The following is an 18,627-nucleotide window of genomic DNA, read 5'->3' as shown; positions in this document are numbered from 1 at the left end:
CTCTAGTGACCACGAGTACGGAGACATGGACTGTATGTATGTATTTGCAAGATTATATGATACAAATTATGCATACATTATCGCTTGATTGATGTAAATATTAATATGGAAAGACAAATCTTCGCTCATTTAAAAGTGAACAATTCTCCGAACCTTATCCATTTGCATTCAACAAACTTATATTCCACACCATTAATTCTAGTTTTAAACATTATTTTACAAAACAAAATTGATATTTAAAACGTTCGTGAGCCTTCAGATAATGTTTCGAAAACTGACGTTGACTCGGAAATAGATAATAATCAATTTGTGGCAAAATATACGAACTATGATCAACACGCACAAGCATATTTTAATTTTTCTTACAATTTCTTAAATAATCCTTTGGCCATTCTTGCACAGTATTCGATAGGTTTTGATGGAAAAAGGATTCGAAGTCGTTATCTGCAGCACATGAAAATGTTTTAAAAACAGTTTTACTGGTAAATGATCACTTTTTTTTTTATTTTTACTTTTAAAAAAATTTTTATACTTAATAATTATTTGTATTTTAATAATATTTTATTAGTGGCATTACTATAGTGGCAATTCATTCTGCGTGTGAAAAACCTTTGGACAAACAGTAAAATTTCATTGTCATCCACGTACAACAGATTCTCGTATCCACTCATTACATCACATTTACCAGAGTTAAATCTTATTAAACAGCGACTTATTTCTCCAAGAATTCCTTTCATGCAAATGAATCAAAAAAGGTACTTTACACTTCAAACAAATATGTGCTTTGATGTATACTAAAGGTCTTTTAATTTACTATCCTCTCAATTACAAACTGAGTTAATTTCTTCTAGTTTTTGTGTGGTAAGGGAATCACTAACTTAATTAAATATTTTTTTAATTTTTTGTACGCTGAATTTAAAAATTATGTTTCTATTTTTAAACGATTAGTCCTTTCCAATAAAACTTGCTTGTATTTAGTTATTGGTATGCTTTTTGCTTATGATAACTTTGATATACATGGTACAAACTGTGTCTAACTTATCCAACAAAAAAGAGTAAGAAAACAATTTATATTGCCATATCTACTTAGCTAGTACTCACACAAAAAAACTATTACATAATAAACATATGACACATATTTATGGTCAGGTTAACAATTTACATATTAAAAAAAAATTAAATGCTATTTTATGCTACGATTGTGTTAATGACAAACTTGGACTTTGATATATTTTTGGTTCTGTAAGTTGGCAGTATGTGTATTAACTTGTTTGCTACACTTAGGTATCCTTCTTACAAAAAGTAAGAAACGTACATCAAGTCTTGTTAAATGACTTATGTCGTTAATAAATAAAGCAAAATCCCAAAAATCGTTATATTTGCTCACCACGAAAACTTCTTTTTATCACTTCCTAGATAGTTTTTGTATAGCTTTCATCTTCAAAAAATTGAAAACAGTATCCATAAATAAGCTTACATTATTGCAAAATACACTCACTTTCTACTTAAGTTTAGTAGGATCATCTAGGTGTCATCGAAGTAAAATCTAAGCCACCCACGATTCAAGCAAGTGAGACGGGTTATAATACTCCTGAGCAAATAATTAATTACCATAGTTGTTCACCAGCAGTACATCAAAAATAGAACTGTTAGCTATGCAGCTGGGTATCCTGGCTACCAATGACACTCTTCTTTAACGGACAAGGAACTAAGGTTAAATTCCACCCTGAACCAACAAGTTTTTCGAGTGCCACGAAAAAATAGGCGTTCTTAAAGCTAACGTCTCTGGCAATATACCAAGGAATATCCAGCCAGAGCACGATCTGCTCTAACAGCTTGAGATTTTGAGGCGGTAATCCAACCAACCTGGTGCTGCTAAAATACGTTTTGTTATAACAGTATGCCATAGAATACAACGAATACAACTCTAAGAGACTTCGGAAAGTCACAATGGCAAAAATTTCTTCAGCCTCCTTCTCTGTAGTTTATTCCAACGGTATAACCGTGGAGGAGGTGATTCAGACCTACTTCCTCAACCAATGGTGAGCGGTTGGTTATTCAAAGAATAATTTAAAGACAAGATATTCTTCAGCCAGTGGCGTACCTTCCCCCAGTACGATCTTCGTACGCAGAGACTCCAAAGGTACGAGTCATGCTACCTGCAACCAGCTCTCTGCCATTGAGATTAATTACAAGGAATGACTGAAAGTACCACCACGAGCCCTTTTTAGAGCCATCGCAAGTTTTTACATTTCCTAACTGACCATCAATGTTATTGATTCTTTTTAGAGCCGTGTGGCCTTAAATTATCTTGCCAGAAAATATATTCTTGCAACTATTTCTGACAACGTTTCATTTAACAAAAGACTTTATAAGGCTAGACACTCTTAAATTAAGTCCATCATTTACTGGCAAACGTCACGAGCAGAGCTGTTCGTTACAAATCTGAGAACCTCGGCCACCAACGACCCTGCATACTCCTCTTAACTCTAAGCATTTAACCAGGAAATATCGATCCTCTCCAAAATAGCGCTAGGTAAACCTAACAGTGAAGTTAGATATGAGGAACAAATTTTAGAAAACGGGACAGTATCCAACAGACAAGCATCACAAACGAATTTCTCTATCTTGAATCACCAAAACAACAGAACTCCACAAAAAACTAAGTTCTTTGGACATCAAAGTCTACGAAGTAACACTAGGAGATGTCGTCCAGGAAAGAGCACTGCAACTAGCACCAATACTTTAGAGTACTGTGACTTTTTTTCCTAACAGTCTGGTGCTACAGCAGTAGGCCAGAGAAAAGGTATCCAGGCAGTCACATTTGCTGGAAACTTCAGTCAAACAAGAGGTTGGCTCACTAGTCTTTTTAAGAGCCATTCAATGTTGAACTACCTTGTCCACAAATATATAAAATATTTTTTATTCGACGAAAAACAGCCGTAAGAGCTTATAAGAGTTTTAACGATGCCCATATTCATAACAAGGGAGTTGAAAGGAAAACTTTAAATGCTTTGAATGTCTAGAATTTCAGTGTCAAGAAACTGACGTAAAACATTCATTGAGATTCATACAGCAGGATTTAAATCGACGAATACAGAATCCATTAAATAAGTAGCCCTTTTTATTTCTTATAACGTGAGAAAGTGTAAATTAATAGCCCTTTACGACCAACAACTATTTTATGGCGTAAGGAACGCACGGTATATTTCAGCATCACTACACTCTTTCTAACTTTCCTACAGATTGTTATTTGACTAAAATTGCATGCATTCCAAACAAAAGTTTTTTAAATTACAATGACGTATCAACACCCTACGGTGCTCCACTCAGTGAATCTTGGGCAAAGCTTAGACGAGGGAGGGGGTACTTGCCATTAGGTACTGTGTTTGATTCATCATTGTCATTAAATATAATAAATGACAAAAATATTGGTTAAAATAGCTATCATAGTTTTGTCTTACATGTTTTATAAAAAAAAAATAGAAAAAACTTAGTTAGAATACAGTAAACGTATTAGTAAAATCATCATAATATTAGCTATCTCATAATTTACATTGTGAACATTTTATGCTAACTCTTGAATTAAATGAAGTTTTTTTATCTATATAATATGCAAACTTATTAGTTAAAAAAGTTTTCCATCGTTTTTTAAGGTATTAATGAAAAGATTTTTGACGTTAAAAGTTTAAAAAATGTTTTCACTAAAACTTTGAAATAAGTTTGCAGTAATAGGTGTTTGTATGAGCAATATTACTGTACTTATAAAGGCATCTAGACAGTTGATTGATATGTCAAAGTAGTATTTTACTTTCAGCTGATTAGGAATATTTATAAAAATTTATTTCTTAAAGGCTACATTATAAATATTTTTGGTAAAAAAAAAAAAAGAAGTAAGGCATAGCTTGATAGCATACATTATCTCAAGTTTTATAACTTAAAAGATTTTCTGAGGTGGTGTGTCCATTCTTCCAACTACACAAAAGACTAGTACTGTTGGAAGCCTATTTAACGGTGAATGGAAAGAGAGGGAGGTCATGCTGAGGAAGAAAAAATGGTGTTAGGCCAAACTCTTAAAAAGCAGGGAGAAGATTTAAATTTGATCTGACCACACAAGTGAGCAGAGCTTTAAGTACTTACCATATATTGAACATGCGAGCCACGCAGCTGCCATTGAGTTTTTTGTCTGAATTTCTGTGTAAAAATGTACGTGCATGGATAGAATTAAACCTTCTGGGAGCTTTAAAGCTAAACTCCTTCGAGCGTTTTGATAGCTGACATTTCCCGAGAGTTCCTGGTACCATATTGTCCCGACTGGTACAATGATGTATTAGACCACTTGATACCGAAGAGGCTGTTTTCTTCCAGCTAGCGTTAGAAAGCTAGGCTCACTCATAGGCCAAACGTTAAAGGGAGTGCACGTGTTCTCTTTTGATAAACGCCAGAAGCTGTATCTGTGGTTAGAGACTACCTAGAAAAAAAAAATTTGGGCCTTCTCTGTTTATAGTCGCTAAGCAAAGGAACTTACCATGTACTTTCGGAAGCATATTCTTTCTCTCATGCACTCACCACCATATTACCCCGTAGTCCACAGCTTGATTAATTCACTACTATGTGGAGCTGGAGCTACAGCCAAGCATTGTGTACCTTGCTTACATATATTATATGTATTCATCAACTTAATGTCATGTATTGAAGTTATATCTTATGGAAAAAATCCCACTTTACGTTAAATTTGACTTTCTTTTATTTTATGCCTGTTAACCAGTATTGTAATAAAAACAAGTGATAACCGTGGCCAACTTTATTCGTACTTGCCAAACTGGCCATCATGTCGTGTAAATTAGTACTTACTGTGTGCTACTAAAGGAATCATATGTTTACGTGTATAAATATTTGAGAGGTACAAGTTCATTTAACTAAGCCAGCATCTTTTGGCCAATCCAGTTCTTAATTCAAATAGTCAGCTACTAAGACGATATTTCGCTACCCTGGAGGAGGATGCTTATCAATACCGTGGAGATTGGTTGGGGTGTACAGAGTATAAGTGTAGATTTACCAAACAGATCATTTGAAGTTCCTACGATTGCAAAGCATTTTCCATCTCTTACTCCACTGCCCGTCTTCCATGCAGGTTATGCTGTGTCTCATAAACTCTAATGATGAGTTTCTTCTACTGCTGCGTCAGTCCCTAGGCCTCTTATGATATTTTCTGACACATAAAATGTCACATTTTATGGCACATTTTACTTGAAAACGGCGGATCCTGATATAGGATTTAAAATTTCTGAAAATGGAGCACATCAATTAAAAAATCTGCTTAAATGGGCTTTTCCTACCTGTTTAAAAATGTACTGTATCCATACCTTATGTGCACAAGCTGCGATATCTTAAGTAATATTTCATGGGGGTAGCCACCAAACTCGTTAAGACTATGTCACTAAAAAGAGATAACTACGCTTTAACTTGAACAGCCTTGCAAAAGTGTTCTTGCAACCCCCGCTTGACCATAAATAATCTATGAAACGTATTATGTGTTGTCCCATCTAACTTGTAAGTCTGCTAGTGGCCTGCATTCCTTTATGAGGTCAAACGCACTATAAAGACTTTAGAAAATTTATAGATGCTGGTAAGCCACTGAAATATATGACTAGTTCGCTCAATTTCTTACCAACTTACCCCATTTTTCATGTCATGAATGTCAGGGATCGCCTGATGATCTCTAGAGCAGGCAGTAATTTGGCATAACACAGTAACATAGATAGATCCACCATAATAATTGCATGTTATTTTTTCACTGGTATAAGTATTGTACATTTTAATTTAATGACAAATTTGGTTTTAATAATGTTTTCTTTAAATATTTATAAATTTTAATAGCACGTAGATGTAAAAAGTACATCTAAAGAATGCAGAAGTATTTGCATTCTTAGTTTTTTATTGACATACAGTCCTGCACTATATCTAAATTGTAAGTAGTATTTATTTATTTTTTGACAAAGGAGCAAGTTTTTGGGAGATTTTCACTTTAAGTTATTATCTTAAACACACTATTAGTAAGCATGTCCTTACGTATGAAGAGTTGAACACGCTTTTCACAAAGATTATATCGTGTCTTGATTATTGCCCATTAGTTTGACTCAGTACGGAATCAAGTAACTTAAAAACCTCAAAACCCATCGCATTTTCTGATAGGAGAAGCCTCTATCCTAGTCCAAGATAAAGATAAACCAGGAAATTGCCTCAATCTTCTCTACTTTGTTCGAAGATTAAAGAATATTTTCTAGATATGCTGGTCGTAATAATACTTGTAGCAATTGCAAAATCGTCATAAACAGAGATCTCCCACCTATGTGGGAAGTATGATCTTGGTACACGATGAGCACTATCTATCATCGAAGTAGAGAAAAATAGGCGGGTGGCTTGCTAGACAACTATTTGACAATAAACGAGGAGAAGGGGAAGTAGAAGAGATAAGAAAAGAGATTTGACGAGAACAGAGAAAGAGAGCTAGGCAAAAAGCACAAAAAGCAGGCAGAAAATTTAAATTTAATCTGATTAGATGAGCCATCAGAGGTATGAGCAACTTACAATACATTGAACATACGCGTTGCCCAGCAGCCATTATGTCTTTGGTCTCAATATATATAAGTGCAAGTACTTTAATGATAGCGGATCTCCTGGGAGCCTTAGACCTAAGCTTCTCCCAGTGTGTCAAGAGCTAACCTCTACAGTTTTTTCCTAGTGTCATCTCCTCCAGAATAGTACTCTTAGTGTTAAACAACTTTATACTGGAAGGGCTGTTCTTCTTCTAAATTAAAAAGCTCGATTTGCTTATTGGCTATACGTCGCAGTACAAGCATGCGTTCTCGTTCGATTGACATCTTAGACTTTATCTATGGTGAGCGACTACATTGAGAAGAGAAAATTAGTTCTTGTCTGTTAATAGTGGCTAAGCAACATAACGGATCAGATATTTTTGTAGGCATCTTTTCTCTCCAATGAACTTGCCACTACAGCTCACTACAATGTGAAGCAAGAGTTGTGGCCACTACTAACGCTCCTTGCAAACGATTTTTTTTAGTATCCGTCAACCTAATCTCGTGTATAAGAGTTATATCTTTTGTGTGGATCTCACTAAACTCTGAATAAGACTTTTCTGAGTTTCATGTGTATTAACCAATGCAGTATTAACGTTAATCATTAATTGTGGTCAACTTCATTTGTACTTCTCTAAATGACTATCGTGTAGTGCAACTGAGTACTTAATAAATTGTAATAAATAAGCTACATAAACGTAAATATTTAAAAACTGCAAGCTTGTCACATAGTAGCTAAAACTATTATGTCACTGTATACGTATATTTTTGGGCAAGTCATCGGCAACTACCGAGTCCTATACTTATGTATTCATTTGGTATATGTTTAAATTCTTGACACATTATTTAATGTGTGCTTTTAGTTCCGCGGACTACAAGCCAAGAAGAAAGAGAAGGACTGGAGGCAACGAGGGAAGTTAAAAGTGAGAGAGGTGTAGTTTAATGAGTGTATGTGTAAGAGGAAGAAGGGAGATGGATAAGCTCGCAACGCATCAAAAATAAACCGAAGGCCAGTTCATCACGTCGAGAACTTAGTTTTAAAACCTCCAACGATTTACCGATTTTTAGGAGCATTGAAGGTTTTGAGATGCAAAAGGAGGGGCGCGCATACCTATATGCAGAGTTACTGCAAAGTATAGTCTGTATGATATAAGGCATCAGAGAATCAGAGAGAGAGAGAGAGCAGAGCGAAGAGATCAGAGTCAAGAATAACATGGAAGATGTCAAGTGATATAAAAGAGAATAGCAGAGAGAGAGAGAGAGAGAGAAAGAACTCGAGGAAGAGGATATGCAGTGAGACGAGATTACATTGCCATAATAGAAATCACTGAAAGCTCGCAGTATGACCGAGCCATTACGGAGAATGAGAAGCCCTAGGTAGTGCAGCGTGATCGTGAGGATATTATAAAAGTACTGGGTATAGTATACTAGAGTCAGGTACGGGAATAGAGATATCTGAATAATCTGAGCCAATATGTGTGTTAGTACATGCGGGGATAAGGTAGATGGTAAAAACGCGTGAGTGTATGCGAGATTTTTCAGGTTAGTGACGCGCGCGAGGTCGGCCACTGTTACGAGATTTGCGTAGTATGGTTTATCTGGGTATATGTGTGTGTATGTAAGGTGGGTGTGGGCCTTTATCAGCCGAACCGAGGAGAAGTTGAACAGCAAGGAGTACCAGAACACATACATCGAGTGGCGTACTGACCTTAAAGGCACCGTGTATTAATGCTCATATCTATAGAGAAGTGAGAGAGTAAAAGTGTGTAATATTCGAGAGTGTATAGAGAGCGAATAAATAGTGTGAGCGCGCTGCGAAATTTACGTCAGTGATTGTGTTCACTCTGGATTAGTGCCCTCTTTCCCCCCTTTTAACTTCTTTTAAAAGGTGTTTGGTGTTCCCAAGCCAAACACCTGCAGCAGACCTCCTGGAGGAGAGGAATCCAGTGTGTAGGGACTAGGGAAGTGACGTACGAAAGAATTTTTGTGACAGGATCTGGGAAGCTGTTTATCAGCTATAAAACCTCATTACAAGCTTTGATAATTTAATCTATAGTCTTCAAAAAATGCTAGCCATCAATATATGTAGTAGCTTACTAAGTTAAGAAGTACATGTAAAAAAAAAAATACACAATTTTAACAGCGAAGATGAGTATCCAGGCTTAAGGCTTGTGAAATAAACTTATTTGGTAATACTATTATCAAAGTTTTTTACATAGCCTTCTGATTTGAGATCAATTATTATTTACCAATCATTTAATTTCAATCAATAGTAAAATAATGTTTGCGTTAAAGATTTAACTATGAGTTAGAACAACTGTCAGATTGGTCTCTGCTGTAACTTATTACTTTTTTAAAAGTAAGAAAAGTAAGAATTTTAACAATTATATTTATCTTTTTGTGCAGAAATAAGTACGCGTGCATGTATGCAATTATCAGCACTATAGATACACACTTACGTAACTATGAATTATAAAATGTATATTAACTATAAATAACTTATATATATGCAAACAAATGAATATGCTGAGATGTCCAAGACAGTATCTGGCTACCTTTCAAAAACTGTTCCCGATGAAAAATAGCGATTATATGTGAGGCGTTATGGATTTGCATCGTTGTTGGGAACGTCAAGCATAAATTTATAAAAGTTTCAGCGTAGCAAGGATATTGTTTCTACGTAGGAGCACGGCAATCTGAGAGAAGAAGACGATCGTCTAGGGCCGCTTGGAATGACCGTACTTTACGATACGGGGCGGGAGGTATTCTCGTGGACGGTTGCGCCGGGAAACAAATGACTTGAATCTTCTTGGCAATGAAAAAAACCTTGCGCTTTTCTTTTCAACAGCGATACAATCCTATGACACTTATTCACATGTCACAGTAGCGTCAAGACGCAAAAAAATATCTAAAAAAAAAAAAAATAACAATAATAATAAAAAAAGTTTAAATTGTCTCTTCCTGAAAAAACTTGAACGTTAACTTACATTTTGGTGTATTGGCCAGGAATGAGACGTAAAAGCCACTTGAGCAAATCAACATTGAAAGTGAGATGAAAGGAAAAAATAAGTAACTGTGTCTCAAGTTGACAATAGAATTAAGTAAAAGAAGAAACGAGTGACTTCAGTGAAGCCCACAGCAATGAAAAAAAAAGCTCCAAAGATGATACCAATAACGCGGGGACATTTTGTGGACGACTTCAACGACGAGCTTTGGCCACCGCTGCCTGCAGGTCCTGTCCAACTGGCTCCTGCGCGCTGACGTGCACCTCGCCGTCTTCCACTTGCTGCTGCGATCGGCTCTGACCGCGAGGATTTGCTGCCACCGCCTGCAGGTCCTGTCCAACTGGCTCCTGCGCGCTTACGTGCACCTCGCCGTCTTTATCCTGCTGCTGCAGTTGGCTCTGACCACGAGGTTTTGCTGCCACCGCCTGCAGGTCCTGTCCAACTGGCTCCTGCGCGCTTACGTGCACTTCGCCATCTTCCTCCTGCTGCTAAAGTCGGCTCTGGCGACGAGCTGTTGCCGCCACTGCCTGCAGGTACTGCCCAACTGGCTCCTGTGCGCTTACGTTTGCCTCGCTGTCTTCCTCCTGCTGCTGCGGTCGACTCTGATGACGAGCTGTTGCCACTGCCACCTGCAGGTCCTGTCCAACCAGCTCCTGCGCTCTTACTTGCGCCTCGCCATCTTCCTCCTGCTGCTGCGGTTGGCTCTGACAACGAGTTTTTGCCGCCACTGCCTGCAGTTCCTGCCCAACTGGCTCCTGTGCGCTTAGGTTTGCCTCGCTGTCTTCCTCCTGCTGCTGCGGTCGGCTCTGACGACGAGCTGTTGCCGCTGCTACCTGCAGGTCCTGTCCAACCAGCTCCTGCGCTCTCACTTGCGCCTCGCCATTTTTCTCCTGCTGCTGTGGTTGGCTGTGACAACGAGCTTTTGCCGCCGCTGCCTGCAGGTCCTGTCCAACTGGCTCCTGCGCGCTTACGTGCGCCTCGCCGTCTTTACTGCTGCTGCGGTCAACTTCAACGACGAGCTTTTGCCGCCACCACCTGCAGGTCCTGTCCAACCGGCTCCTGAACGTTTACGTGCACCTTGCCGTCTTTCTCCTGCTGCTGTATAGGGCTTCGACGACGAGCCTCCACTTCTTCTAACACCAGAACGTGAACGCGCACCATCTCGTTGACGCGTTGCAGAATTTGTAGATGATCTTGACAAGGAATCTTAGCCACCTCCAACACAAGCAGCAGCGCGTGAACGCGCACCACCTCGTCATCGTATCACAGAAACTACAAATGACTTTATCTACGAGCTTCTATTACCACCAGCGTCAACAGCAGCACGTGAACGTGTATCACATCGTCGTCAGGAGTTTGAGGTCAATTTTGGCGATAAGCTGTCGTCACCGTCAGATTTATCATTGTTTCAAGAAGAGTCAGTATAAGACGCCAATAGAATGTGAGTATCAAATCTGTTGACATCAACAGTACAGGTTAGAGATGGTGAATATCCCACAATTCAAATCGCCAAAACAATAGATCAAACTTTGTTAACAACAAAGGAAACCTCTTTTAATTCGAATGATTCTCGATTTGTAAATCGTATGACGTTTTCAAAAAATTTATCGTCATTTTCAGAAGATCCACTTGACTAGATCAGATTTTTAGAAGCACACGAATATTTTTTTAAGTTAAGTCAATTTACTGATAATGAAAATTTGATACGCTTGTACGATTGTTTGAAGGGAAATGCACGAAATGTTGTCAAAACGTTGTTTTCCGTAGGTAATAGTGCCAGGGAAAGAATGAAAACTCTTGAAATGAGATACGGTAATTCTCGGATAATTTTGTCGCAAATTGTTGAAAAGATTAAAGTGTTACCGTCAGGGGTATTATTTTAATAATTAATATATATTAAAATAACTATTTTTCTTTAAATTCGATCGTTTTACATAAATTTGAATTTTGAAATATCGCACGCAGCTCCGACTTCAAACTTTGCACTTAATAGTACAGTCTACCGCTCGCCAGGTGGCAACTACTGGTCTTTAGTGAACATTGCAAGTAAAAAGGCAACGTCAATTATACAAGAAAGACTGCGTGACGACCATCGACATCGCCTCAGATTATGCATATACGTGCAATGCATGAATCACTCACTTGGTATAATTAAAATATACGAAGCAGTGGTAGTAGAAAAGTACATATTCAATAAAAATCACTGTAGACTAAACCACTCTATTACTTTCTTTAAACCTCACCATACGCCCCTCCTATCTCTCTCTCACGCCTCATAAGTATATATAAATTGCCTTTGGTCGAAGACCCAGAAATCTCTCAACATTGGGACGATCTTCTAGGTAACATCAAAAACCCCAGCAAGGTCAACTAGGTCGTAAAAGATTACGGCTCTGACATTACCCTCCTTCAACGCTCTTAACTTTGACGAAGCCAGCGTACTCACTGCTCCTACGACGTCAAGGCGATACCACCTTCATCGTTCGTCCACAAAGGGACGACTTGGCTCTTCCGAAGTGACAGCGGTTGCGTTTAACTACACCCCCCTTGTTCAAAGTCGCCCACCCCCAAAGGCCACTTTTAACAAAAGATTTGCTACGATTTGAACCTCATAAAATAAGTTGAATTGATTTTGCTTTAAATCTTAAAAATGCAATCAACGTAATATAAACCTTCTTAGATACAGGCTATTCATACAAAATTAATTTGACAAGGTACTTGTGGATGGGCGTGCAATTTACAAAAACTGCCTTTATATTAATAAACGAGAGAAAACTTTAACGAGATAAAGATTACAGTATATGAATAGAACAAAAGACAATAATTATGCTGAACCACTTAAAGAAAGCTTAAAAAATTTGAAACTTTGGTTTTAACGGCATTTTGGTGTACAACACGTAAGCAAACCTGGTAGAGTCTGTTTACTTTTGATGCAGCCGCTTCAACAGCTGAAGTAAGTTTCAATGACTTTTTGTTAGCCTTCCCTGATTTATTAAAGTCACTTGATGCGTTTTAGACAATACAGATACGTCTTTAAAGTGGACCTAAAAGATATGTTTATAAAAATCAAAATTCGGAAGGACAATCAAGATTGTCAACATTTTTTCTGAAGGGGGGAGGATAAGTCTTCAAAGCCAGTTGAATACGTTATGACTTCCATGTTATTCAGCGCAAAATCATCACCTTGTTTGGCTCTTCACATTAAAAACAAGAACGCGAGTCTTTTTATTTCAAAATATCCAGATGCGGCTAATAGTTTAATCGAAAACTATTACATAGATGATTATCTTGATAGTTGCAAGTCCATCGAGGAAGCATCACCACGAGTTTTAAAAGTAGAATGAACAAATGTGCACGGGGATTGGACCATGCATGGGTGGGCGAGTAGCGATGATTTATTAATTTGAAAGGTCAATTTAGCCAAGACAAAAAAACTTATTACGGTAGAAGAAAATCCAAATAAAGTGCAAAAAATTTTAGGTTTGCATTGGCTAAATTCAACTGAAAAATTAAGCTTCAAAATTAATACAGATAAAATAACTCCTGGTTTTTTGAGTGGTAATAGGGTTATTGGGACTGAATGCGAGTTTTTGGTAATAATTATGTTAATTTTCGATCTGTTAGGCTTTTTAACTTCCTTTACTGTACAATCAAAGATTCTTATGCAAGAAATATGATCGAGCGGAGTTAGTTGGGATGAGAGAATTCGTGATAATGATTACGCATATTGAAAGCTTTGGTTACGTGAATTCGAAAAATTGAAGTACTGCCGCGTTGATCGATGTTGTCAATTATTGTATTTACAACAAAATGGAACAGAACTAAAAGCTCAAAAGCTTACGTGACTGTCGCGTATTGGAGATTTCCTTTGTCAAATAATAAATTTCACACGTTAATTATAATGGCAAAAAGTCACACCACACCGTTAAAAAATGTTACAATACCTTGTCTCGAATTATAAGCTGCGTACTATTAACAAGATTGGAAAAAATAATAGAGAACGAACATAATATCCGGGTTTCAAAACGAGCATTTTGAGCTGACTATGAAATCATGGTTCATTGGATTAAAAAAGGGCTACGAGAATTTAAAATTTTCATTGCAAATAGACTAAGTGAAATAAACAAAAATACTAATGCATCCAAATGGCGATGGGTTCCTACCAAAAATAATTCAGCTGACAATGGTATGCGATACGCGGTGGATGCGTTATTTAAGGGTAGTATATGGTCTTTGGGTCCGAAGTTTTTGCAAGAGAATAAAATAAAATTGCTAGGATTGAACTGTAAAAATTAAAAAAAATAGAACTTGATGCATTAGAATACAAAAATATTGTATTTACTACTCAAATTACAGAGCCTTTTTTAGACTTATCTAGATTTTCTTCGTGGCAACGACTTTTTATTACTGTAGAACTAGTCTATAAGGCTATATTTAAGATGCAAAAAATATAATTTACCTTTGTAAAAATGATTTTTTAAAGCAGAAGAGTTACATATCAAATTAAGTCGATGTAATACATTTTTTGATGAAATTCAAGCACTTCAGAATAAGAAGCCGATCCCGAAGAAACTTGGATTTTGAATTTATATCCATGTATTGATGATCATGAGATTTTATGAGCAAGGGGATGACTCGTGAATTTTGCAAAAAAAGAATTTGAATCATGTCCAACAATTTTAGACTCTAAAAATATCATTACTCGCTTGATAATTAAATCATATCACGAAAGACTCTTTCATGCTAGCCACAAAAGCGTTATCAATGAATTAAGGCAAAAATATTTTATAGTAGGCCTTAGAAAAGCTTCACATAGCATGGTAAGGAAATTTATCGAGTGCAAACTTTTACGAGCAAAACTGGCCGACCCTAAGATGGCTGTTCTACCATCTGCGCACTTAGGATATCGTTTACCAGCCTTTTGTCATTGCGGTCTCGGTTCTTTTGGCCCAATGACGGTAAGGGAAGAAAAAAAAAGGCTAAAGCGCTATGGAGCTTTATTTACGTGTATGACTACTCAAGCAGTTCATATAGAAGTTGCTCATTCCCTTAATACAGACTCAGCTATCATGGCCGTAAAGCGATTTATAGCAAGAAGACGTAAACCATTAATTATTTATTGCAATAATGGTACGAATTTTAAAAGAATGAGCAATTAGTTCAAACTTATTATACAAGAATTTAATGATAAAAAAATTAGCGATTTTGCAGCACAAAAGAAAATAGAATGGAGATTTAATCCTCCTAGGGCTTTGCATTTGGATGGTGCATAGGAGTGTTTAATTCAATCAGTAAAAATTGCTTTTGTAACCGTATTTAGGGACCAAGTTATGTCGGATGAACGTTTGTTAACCTCGTTGACCAAGATTGAGCACAGTGTTAACTCACTTCCACTTACGCATGTATCACTTTATCCACAAGATGACGAGGCTCTTACGCCAAACCATTTTTTCATAGGGACATTGTCAGGAGATATAAGATTTGAAAAGTATAAAAAAAATGCTTTGTTGAAGTAAACACTGGCAAGTAGCACAGCATTATGCTGACTGTTTTTGGGGAAGGTGGTTGAAAGAATATCTTCCATCACTGATTTCGAGAAAAAAGTGGCATAACAGTAATAATCCAATTAAAGAAGGTGATATGGTTCTCATCTTAGATAACAATTTACAACGGAATCAGTGAAGGAAAGGTGTGATTGTTGGAAGAATAACGGGTTTGGACGGTGATGTTCGCGTTGCTAAAGTAAGTTAATAGTGTTTTATTAGGACCAACTAGAAAGTTGGTTTGTTTTGCAGAAGTGCGAATCTCCGAAGTTTCGCATGAGGGGGAGAATTTTCCCGATGGAAAATAGCGATTATATGTGAGGCATTGTGGGTTCGCATCGTTGTTGGGAAGGGTGCGCATAAGTTAATAAAAGTTTTAGCGTATCAAGGATATTGTTGCTACGTAGGCGTTGTGAGCATGGCAATCTTAGAGAAGAAGGTGATTGTCCAGGACCGCTTGGAATGAAAGTACGTCACGATACTGGGCGAGAGGTATTCTCGCGAACGGTTGCGCTGGGAAACAAATGACGTGGAAACGAGAAAAACGTTGCGCTTTTCTTTTCAACAGCGATGCAAGCCTACAACACTTCTTTACGAGTCACAGTAGCATGAAGACGTTAAAGGTTGTCTCAAAAAGAAAAATAAAGACTAATAAAAAAGTTTGAACTGTCTTTCCCTAAGAACTCTTGAGCGTCAACTTACGAAAACCTTTTAAATGCTTAGATGCAAGTTAAGTAGTCAGGGTAGTCTATCTCCAAGCAGAAGTTAAGGTTGATGCTCTTATCACCAAACACTTAAACATTTTAAGAAGCTTTGAAGCCTAAAACATAAAAAGATAATTATGTTTATTACATTTTTTTCAAATCTTATGATGACACAGGACGTAATGAAGTGATTGTTACCTGAATTATTGACTTGCTTTTCAGGTAAATAATGAATAAATGATTACTTACACGTCCTTTCATGTACTTATACATAAACGCATAAGAATCAACGTGCCCCTGTATTCAAATTTTAATGTACCTAAAGGTAAACGGGCTTTTTTGCATGCAAGAGGATATTATTTATGTGTAAAACATAACTAAATATTCTCTATTATTTAATAATGTGCATTAAATATTGCAGAAAAACAAATAAGGAGGCGTTATTCACATTTGTAAATAAAAATACGTTTACTTAAAAGATTAGAAGTTATAGGTTAGGAGTACCTGGTGGATTAAAACTGATCATAGTGGCCTTATAACTGACTGCAGCGTTTCAACAATTGGTACACTTTTTATCAACTGTGTACCTTTTAACAAGCATCTACAGTATTTGAGAGACAGTGAATAACACTTGAACATTATTGTTCTGTAATGATTTTATAACATACCAGGCTATTGCTTGTACTCTTTTTTTGTATAAAATTGTAATAAAAATTTATAACATCCCTAAGTACTTATGAATCTTTTTCGGCAGACAGTTTAAGCAAGCTCAAGCAAATAGTTCGAGTATTAGGTAACGATATTCAAAGTACAGTTAATGGTTTCAAGTATAACTTTATTAGCCTACAAATTTTTTTCTCTTAGAAAGAATCACGAACGTACCTATTGTTACAAATTTGCTATTTAAAATTTAATCGGATAATATTTTATGAGTGTTTAGTTATAGGTACTGCTCGGTTATAAGAGCACTTAGCTCACATCAAATATCTTTTATTTCACTTTTTTTCACTACACTTATATGGAACGATCTAAAATTTTTGTTTTTTCGTTTTTTGTATTTAAAAATTTAACAACTTAGTAATACATGTAATGCAGCTCAAAAACTGTCAGTAGTTTTAAAAATCTTATGAGTTATAAGCTTTAGTAAAAAAGACATTAAAATATCTATACTTGTTTTTTAGGAAATACAAAAAATTATAAGCGATGACCATGGTTGGGTGGACACTCCTTCAGAGCCACCAATATTTTCAAATAATGGAAGTAGCTATATAGCTACAGCTCCAGTAAAAGATGGGCCCTCAGGATGTTACAGACATATTGTATGGGTAAATATTTTGAAACGACAAGTGATACCACTGACTCACGGCAAATTAGAGGTCGTGAAAATACTTGCTTGGGATCAGACAAATAATATCATGTAAGTTATAATCACTAGTTTATATATTTTTCCATTAAAATAATTAAAGAGAAATTTTAAAAAAGGTAGTTACAATACTACATATTTACTAGCCTGTAAATCCCCAAAAAATTGCAATTAAACAGAGGAATCAATAATGAACAGTTCAATGCTCAGCAGATTTTATTTTACTATTATTCATACACTTTAACTACTTACACAATCTATCTAATATCATATTTGTAAGAGAATAACGAGTATTCCAAAATGACATAATTTTATGACAATAGAAATTACATCAAAGGTTCTTGCACTAGCTACATATTTATACATTTTTTAATGGTCAATACCTGGAGCGATAATAACTTTTTCTATGTACTTTAACATCCATAACGATTTAGTTGATGAAATCTCGTACTCTTTGTTAAGAATATCTTTACGAAAAATTGTATAACTAACCAACTTTTACCACAAATTCTTAACAAATTGACATTTTTATGAGTGCCCTTATCTTTTTTTTAATTATTATGTATTCTTGAACTATATCTAAAGTAAACTCAACCTTATGATTAACACATTACGGGTCTATTGTATAATCATTTGAAAAAACAATTAGTTACCTATTACGTTATGTGGAAGTCTGAATTTTAAGAAACATTGATAGTTTTTATAGTTTGGTGCTTCGTGACATTGAGAAGTGTATACGTGACTCAGTTGTTAAACATATTGAGGGCATAAAAAATCAACTTTCTTGTAAAAAAATAAAGATCAAAACAAAAATGTTATTAGATTTTTTCACGCTTTAAGTAATGTCCAAATGACGTCGTTTATCCTGCGCATGTGGCAAGAAGCAGCTTAATTAAGTAACTTTTCGATTATTATCTGTTGCATGTCAAGTTTTGTAATGACTCATGTTGTTCAACGTAAAAAAGTAACAGAAAAAACTCTTTCGCCATAAATTTTTTTTTTTTCAAAATATTATTTTTCTTTGCAGATACAGTTTATAAGAAATGACAGCATTCGAGAAAAAAATTGAGCTTTTATGCTTAAAATTTTACTTCTAATTTTCCAACTACAATTGAGTTAAAAATTAGTCAAGTTTTTTATAATAGTTTCTTCATAGTTTTATAATAAAACAAAGTTTAGTTGCTTGACGTATGTTGTAAAACTATATTTTTAAGCGTGTACATTTAAATGCAGAGTAAAATTTCATAAAACTTTTTTGAAATAACCTAGAAGAATAAGTCCTAAGATCATCTTCAAAATTCTCTAATTTGTAATCCTATTATTGAAGAACCTTGTGTAAATTTACCGTGCGACTACAAAGTGCTAGTTCTTATACATCTCCTGGTTTTAATGCTGTAGCAAAACATCTTTTAC

General features: G+C 35.9%; 1 protein-coding gene across 1 annotated transcript in view; it reads left to right on the top strand.

The window, feature by feature from the left end:
- The window catches only part of Dpp10 (Dipeptidyl peptidase 10), a 1,604,019-nt gene that overhangs the window by 787,613 nt on the left and 797,779 nt on the right, over positions 1-18,627 (top strand). The window contains exon 9 of the mRNA XM_089594726.1: positions 17,033-17,268. Coding sequence (XP_089450852.1) covers positions 17,033-17,268 — 236 coding nt within the window. The remainder of the gene's footprint in view (positions 1-17,032; positions 17,269-18,627) is intronic.

This window comes from Copidosoma floridanum, unplaced genomic scaffold (genome assembly GCF_036245765.1).
Source record: "Copidosoma floridanum isolate Cflo_tuat_1 unplaced genomic scaffold, Cflo_Japanese_pri ptg000021l, whole genome shotgun sequence".
Taxonomy (NCBI): Eukaryota; Metazoa; Arthropoda; class Insecta; order Hymenoptera; family Encyrtidae; genus Copidosoma; species Copidosoma floridanum.
This window is presented reverse-complemented; position numbering and strand designations above follow the sequence as displayed.